Source organism: Bacillus rossius, chromosome 8 (genome assembly GCF_032445375.1).
Source record: "Bacillus rossius redtenbacheri isolate Brsri chromosome 8, Brsri_v3, whole genome shotgun sequence".
In the NCBI taxonomy this organism is placed as follows: Eukaryota; Metazoa; Arthropoda; class Insecta; order Phasmatodea; family Bacillidae; genus Bacillus; species Bacillus rossius.
Genome location: NC_086336.1, coordinates 28,725,964 through 28,734,064, shown reverse-complemented (window position 1 = coordinate 28,734,064; position 8,101 = coordinate 28,725,964). Strand labels below are relative to the sequence as shown.

The window sequence follows — 8,101 nt, the reverse complement described above, 5'->3', positions numbered from 1 at the left end:
AGGAAAAATTAAAAACTTCATCAACTGGCATAAATTAAAACCAAGAAAATTTTAAACAGTTATGTGAAGTATTTGGTTTATGCCTGTATTTAAAAAAAAAAAAAAACTAATATCAACATTGGTTACACACATAACAAGCCAGAGCTCAGTCCACAGCTGCTTAAATGTCAACTAAATAACGTGCTTAATTCAGTCGGGTAGGAAAATGAAAAACATTTTTTTGGTAGACATTTTTATTAAATGCAATATTATATTTTTCAACGTTTTTGTTTAAGGAAGCAAATCCATTTTTATATATGAGCGTTTTCAAAAAATATTTCAATTCAATTAAAATTTCATGTTAAATTATTCATTATTTGCTGACTTAACATATTACACAAAGAAGAAATAAGTTTGCTTCAAACATTACAGCTTAACAAGTAATTTATTTTATACACGAAAAAACACAGTCACATGTTCCTGCTTATTGACGATCTCCACTTGATGATGGTCTAGTTGCAATCCTTGGCGTGAGGGGATGGAACACGTGGGACAAACCTGTCTATAATCGCGGAGTCTTGCTGGCCATGCGAGGGGCTGAGAGGCTGAGCTGGCTGCGACGCGGGGAACAGGAACGGACCATTGCCAGAGTAAGAGCAAGGCGCACCTTGCGGAAGCTGAGGCATTGTCGCCGGTGCAGGCAGCGAGTATTTAGCGACTGGCACTTTGACGTTCAATGGCAGATGGTACGAATTTGTCACATACTTTATAACTGGTTTAGAACTACATGGAATGCTGTTTACCTGGCTGTGACCAGAACCTGTTATGATATTTCCATACCCAAGGCTTCCTCCATAACCACTGCCAGAAAATCCTCCGATGCCACCTTCAAAGAAACCTCCATGAATACTTCCAATTGGACTTTCGTGATTACCTCCAATGAAATCTCCCAAGCCACCCTCATAGAGACCTCCGTAACCACCTCCAATGTAACCTTCGTGACCACCTACAAAGGGACTTCCATGACTACCTGGAAATGGGTTTCCGTAACCTCTGAAAATGGGACTTTCATAGCCACCTACAATGGAAACTCCGTGACCACCTTCAAAGAGACCTCCATGACTACCTCCAATTTGACTTCCATAACTGCTTAATATAGAACCTCCAATTGGACTTCCATAAGTACCTAGAATAGAACCTCCAATAGGACCTCCGTGAGTACCTTCAGTTGAACTTCCGTAAGCTCCACTTACAACAAGATTCCCGTAGCCTTCTGCACTGTTTCCTACATAGCCTTCTCCAATATGACCACCATATGGACTGACAGAGAGATCTCCAGTGCCACCACCTATTCTGCCTACATAAGTACCAAAACCCGATGGATTCGTTGCGACTTCAGCAGCTAGAAAGAAGGCCGAAACCTGAAACACACAGAATTTACATATTTACGTTGGATGCATATTTGTTTTTTTATTGGTAATATTTACATATAACTTGGTGCGGTATGTAGAAATCGCAGCTAGACACACTTCATAAAATTTGCTAATATATCATTGGAACTAACTACTTGATTAAAATGTATTTTGTTTATTATAACAATGTTAGGGTTTTTAATATTATATTTTGTAAACATGGCGTTTGTTGCTGTATTGTATCAACATTTTGTTAGGGGAGAGTCTTACAGTACCGACCATCTTACAGTACCGACCATTCCTAGTTCTTACTTCTGACACTAGATAGCAGCACTTTGCAGGCGTTCGTGAATAACTTTTATCTTCATTGATTATATTCTTTGGCGACTACCGTCTTTGTTCATAGTTTTGGGAACCGTGAGCTAGAGAAGGTGTATGTTTACATTTCGTGCGCGATAAGTTGAACTGACGAAGGTGGATCTCCTTTCTGGGGTAAGTTATTGTTTCTTTTTTAGCATCCACCTAATCTCTTGAGTATAAGGTCAAATTACATTGTATTAAATTCGTGATATTTCACGAGATAAATGTGCAGCTTGCATTAATGTTACCCCCTTTCTGTCGTACAGTACCGACCACCCAACTGTCGTCCAGTACCGACCAAGAAATATATCAACAAAATAAAATCATTTAAGCGTTTTTTTTTCTCTTTTCAGAGAAAAATGGCCGAAAATGAAAGAAGAAAGAAAGGAAAATGGAAAGAAGACGATATGAGATCGGCAATAGAAGGAGTTGTTTCGCACAATATGACACAATGTCAAGCAGCTGAGATGTTTTCTGTTCCCAAAACCACATTAGGAGATAGACTGAGAGCCATTAAAACTGGCAAAACCGTAAATTTAACCCCTCAGATGGGCAGATTTCAAATAACGTTTGATGGAGAATGAAAAAACAACTTGTTTTTTATATGCAAGACCAAGATGATAGATTCGTGCCCTTCAGCAGGAGAAAACTTATGAAAATAGCATTCGATTAGGCTGAGAATCTAAAGTTGCCTCACTAGTTTAAGGAACTCAAAATAGCTGGAAAGCAGTTTTACTATGACTTTATGGCTCGTCATCCCGAATTTTCTTTGAGAACTCCAGAGTCCACAAGCCTTCAGACAGCTGTAGGATTTACCAAACATCAAGTGGATCGCTTCTTTAATAAGTATTCCGATATACTTTCTAAAAACAATTTCCCAGCCAATAGAATTCACAACTGTGATGAAACTGGGGTCTCAATTGTTCATGACAATTATGTCAAGGTGATCTCACAAAAAGGGAAAAGGCAAGTAAGCAAGATTACATCCGGAGAAAGAGGGGAAAATGTTACAGTTTTACTGTGCATAAATGCTGCTGGGGAAATTTTTGTTCCCCCCTCTTTGTTTTCCCTAATAAACAACGAGTAGATGCTGTTATAATAAAATATGCTCCTTCAGGAAGTATTTCTGCAGCTGAGGAAAGTGGCTGGATCACTGCTAAAGCATTCTTGAAATCGTTGGAATTATTTGTAGAGAGAACTCATCCCACTAAGGAAGAACCAGTCCTCCTCATTCTTGATGGGCACAGCAGCCATAAAATTCTCGATGTTATCATGTTTGCTAAGAAAAATAACGTTCACATGATAAGCCTACCTCCAAACACTACACATCAGTTGCAACCATTGGATCGGGCGGTTATGCGGCCTTTCAAAGGAGCATTCAATCAAGCTTGTAGTGCCTGGATAAGGAAGTATCGACCTTTAAAAATTGCTCAGAGGGATGTTGCTGGTCTGGTTAACACTGCCTACACTTCAATCTGTAGAATGAATTTGGCACAGTCAGCTTTTGCATGTACAGGACTTTGGCCTTTGAACCCAGGTGTGTTCTCAGATTTAGATTTCATTCCTTCTGAGCACTTTCGAGAGTCAAAGATTACTGATGATGAAGATACTCCAGTAACTTTGGAGGATCAATGCCAGACTGCAACATCGATGCCAACTAAAAATTTGAATGTTTTCAACTGCATAGTTTCTAAATCGGGACCTGCATTACCTCTTCCTCCAGCTGATCTTACTGAACTGCAGCCAGATACTTCTTTGCTCTCTGCAAACAATCGATCAGAACAGGGAATTTTATCGGCTCTCACACCGACCATTGGAACTGAACCACAACCAAAATATTCTACAGTTCTCACTCCAACTAATCTCAGAGACTTCATCATCAGCTCCCGATTCAATCTCAAATATAAATAATTTACTACCTTGTTCTTTGTCTTCTTCTTCAGCAGCTGTTGATTTCAACAAAATAATTGACAAAATATCTCCTTTAACAAACCTTCAGAGATCAAAGTGAAAAAAAGAGTCCAACGAACACAAAAATCAGAGATCCTTACCTCAACACCTTATAAAGATCTACTTGTGGAGAAAAGAAAAATTACTGAAGAGAAAAGAATAAAAGCAGAAAAGAGAAGGGCCGAAAGAAATGAAAAGAGAGATTAAAAAATCAAGACGATAAAGTTCGGCGCCACTGGAGAAATGGAAAGGAAGAAAGGCGAGAAGATCACTAGAAAATATATAAAGAAACTAGACTTTTGTGAAAATTCTGATTGTAAAAAACATACAGAAGACAAAACAGAGTGTATCATTTGTCGTGAATCATTTGAAAAAGACTGGGTGCAGTGTGTCCAACGTAAAGGTTGGGCACATGTTGAATGTACAGCTCAAGAAGGCATATTATATTTTAAATGTGACCTTTGCAGAAAGTGAACTCATTCTTAAGCAAGTGTAGTGAATTTTTTTTCATTTTTTTGTTGGATTAAAATGTAATTTTTATTAAAAGATTAATATATAAGACCTTAAAACTTTTAAAATAATTGTTGGTCGGTACTGGACGACAATTTTTTGCACTCTACAAAAATAAGCTTTTTTATATTTGTAAATAAAAAGATTTTTAATATAATTCCAGACACATTATAAGTTTATGAGTTTTTATAAAGTACTAGTCAAGGTAACAGATTAATGTTTTAAAATGCAATATTTAATTACACAACCTAAATTACCGTTAAAAAACTTAAGGTGGTCGGTACTGCAAGACTCTCCCCTATACATTTTAAAGGTCATTATGTACCTTTTTTTTAATTTCAGTTTATAACATCATTTAAAAAAAAAATTCTTGTGTAGTGCAAGATAGTAAAATTTATATTACCTCTAAGTTACTCGGTCAGGAACAATGTCTAAGACAGTAACGTCACTCAAAAGTGACCAAAATATTCTGGCGACAGCTTGAGAAAGCAGAAGGCGAGCGCACAGCATGTAAGAGAGTAAGCCCAGGTGGCGGTGTAGTAAAACATCGTCGCTAGAGTGACGAGAAAGTGTGCGCTACACAGAAAAAAGTTATTTAATTTTAGAAAAGATTCCTTTGGAAACCATTTGCCAAGAAATGGTTTGTAATGCTATAAGAAAGATGTTGTAACATTCATATGTTAATTTTTCCTATATTAAATAAGATTGCCGAGCTAATATTGCGTAATTTTTATGAAAATGTGTTCCATAATTATTGTATATTGTATGTTGATTCATTCAAAGCATTTTATATTCAAGCCATGGGCAAAAATTCGAATAGTCCACAATTTCACTTTATTTTGCTGTTATACCATTTCACAGTTGTTGTGTGGTACATATTCAACATGTTTAACTTTTTTTTATTTTGTCGGCAAACTGCACGTCATGTATGCTCTATTTTTGTAACTTTCTTGGGTTTTTATACAAATTATATATTTAAGGTAAGGTGCGTTAATTTCGTTGTTTATATTGTTATATAATACTTAACTTCGAAATGTTAATTTTTTGTGTGCTCTAAATAAGCAAACGAACAAATAAATCTGTTGTGAAGTGACGCATGACTGGACTATAAAATAAAAGCACTATAAACAAATATTGAAACAAATGCATAAATACTTTAAAACATAATATAATATATTAATGTATTATGCAAACTTGGTTAAGGAAAATAGCTTATATTTGTAAAGAATTTGTTACCAGTTTTAATATCTTGTGATAATATCTGTTATCATCTTGCATTTTGTGAGGTGACTTACACTTTTATTTTTTTTGGTCAGCCACAATGGAAATATATATACGGCCTTTACATTCAGCCTTTAAATCCACGGGATTTATGTGGTGATTAGCTTCTCCACACCACCAAACGGGTGAGTTTTTTCTTCTGTCCCCGGGAACTAATTTGGTTATTTATATTTGGCCGAAGTGTTATTTTTATATATATATATATATATAAGTTATCCTAGTGTTGGTGTGAGACATCCCGGGCATGGGTCATTAATGTCCACTTGATCTGGAATAAAGACTGATTCTTTCACCCTCTCGAAAGGCTTCGGGATGCCACCATAAAGTATTTCCCGGAACGTTCATCAATATGTTTATTTTTCCCTTCTTGGCATGCGGCATGTGGCGAGCCAGTCGCCACAGTTAACCTTTTCACTGATAATTTCTCTGCACTTCAAGTCTGGAGTACAATCGAGTTTAAGGTTCAGAGAGCTTTCAATGACAAACTATTTCTTCCGGGCAAACCTAACCAAGGAGAGACAGGTCTCAGACTGTACCAATAATATTAATGTGCAAAATTATTTCTGGAAAGCTATTCAGGGGATGGTTAACAAATAACTTTAACTATTTGAGGTGCTGGAACAACGCCATGGGCAATATTTTAGTGAAAATTATTTTGTTGTGATACAGTTGTTTTCATGTACATGTTAAAAAGAAACAAATATATAAATATTAATTTGAATTAATACCGAAAAATTTTACAGTGTACGACACTAGCAAAGAACACAGTATTCACGAATGAAATTTTCGCTCCAAATTTGATCTTGTTCCACGTAAATGGGTAAAGGGAAAGAGGCGAGGCCCCACCTTCATTTTAAAGTGTCCATAGGCTATATGTATTATGCCCCCCCCCTCCTGGGTAAAACGGTACTTTAAATAATTTTCGTAGCCAGTATAACGAAAATAATTTATAAGGATACATAAAAAAATTCATACTTTTATACTTTTTTGTGCGTCATTCTACGTGGTGTATTACGGGTACTTCCCCTGGTATTGAGTTAATCATGGGTGACATCCACCAATTACCTATTTTATGGCACTTAACATGATTTAGTCATTAGTTCTATGCCACAGCACGATTGCGCGAATGTCACTATTATAAGACAGCAGTGAGCTAGATAATAAATAGAATGTTTGTATTATTAGGATTTGATTTATTCATGTTTCCGAGATTTGTAAACAATTTACTTTGTATACTAGAACCTGCAGTGTATTCTTAAAGAAGTATGTACACGAGATATATAACTGTAATGTCTAATTTAAAATAAAATGTTATATAAGAACAAGCTCGTTGCTTATTATTCCCTCGTGGCGAGCACAAGTTTGTTTTTCCTTGGGAAAACAATAAAGGAAATTTACGAAGTATAATGCTGAATTATACATGTAAAATTCAAGTAAGTGTTTACTTATAGTTCAATGTTTAAAAAGTAACCCGATATTTGTAATCGCTACCTTTCGGTGGTATCATATTTTGTTTCAGTAATAATAGCATTATTGTACTTATTTATATCCATTTTAGGACATATGTCAAATTATTTTCTATTCATTTTGATATTTCTTTTATACATAAATGAAACACATTTTTGCATATTTAATAGCAATTAAAAAAATATTTTAATTTTTTTTGTATTAGAAGCTGGATGACACAATATTTAATATATCAGCGAAAATATTAACTGTCTATATCAAATCTCTAAGATGAGCTATTAATGTTTAATGAACTGGTTTTTCTATAATACCGCTGAACTGGCAAAAGAGAAAGTGGTTTTAATATGAAAGTTTTACTTAGTTGTATAAAACGGATCTTTATATAAAAAAGTTATATCTAACGCTCTTAAATTAGTAATTTTAATAAGTTTAGAAGAGAGTTTTAGTTAAAAGTTTTAATGACGTTAAATGTATTGATCATATTTCGATGATAAGAATACAAAAATATTGTACATATTTGTAGAATTTATATTTCAATATCTATCAACACTATGCTCCTCCACATTTAGCATACATACCTTATAAAGTGGCTTTATTTAGGCTACTAACACAGTAATGTTTAAGTTAATGTCCTCATATGTAAACTGTAAAGGTGTACTTACCAGTAAAATCTTCATGGTCGTAATATGAAGTTATCCGTCGTAGAAAGAATGATGACCATGAAGCTCTGAACACGCTGTTTTATACTACACATGGCTTCCTGTTTATTCAAAATTACGTTACCAGTGAATACAGTCAATGATTAGCTTATTACTTTGTATCTTCCGCTCTGATAGTGTCGTGTGCGTCCTCATTATTCCCCCAATCTTTCCTTACCCGCTCTATCACACTCGCCCTCAATTCTAAAGCACTGTCACACTCCACTCGTGAAATCTATAGTTTCTATATTTTTGTTTGGCCTGAGCGACAACGTGAAATGAGGTACTTTTAAAATTGAAACGCACAGTGAACATACAGCAATGTGACCATACCTCCGTCAGAGAAGGCTTCAACCCGCTGAGGAGATAAACAGTATTATAAAATATATGTAAAACAATTGACTAAAAACAAGAAAGACGTTTCGCCCCTTATGGTAGGAGTAC

The 8,101-nt window shown here is 35.3% G+C and overlaps 1 protein-coding gene across 1 annotated transcript; it reads right to left on the bottom strand.

The window, feature by feature from the left end:
- Nucleotides 1-405: 405 nt before the first annotated feature.
- Nucleotides 406-7,722, bottom strand: LOC134534676 (keratin, type II cytoskeletal 3-like). Its single transcript, XM_063373139.1, has 2 exons — nucleotides 7,622-7,722; nucleotides 406-1,400 (listed from the first exon to the last, which is right to left on the bottom strand). Exons 1-2 carry the CDS (start codon nucleotides 7,634-7,636, stop codon nucleotides 492-494), a joined length of 924 nt encoding a protein of 307 aa, XP_063229209.1. The 5' UTR covers nucleotides 7,637-7,722; the 3' UTR covers nucleotides 406-491.
- Between the last annotated feature and the right edge of the window lie 379 nt (nucleotides 7,723-8,101).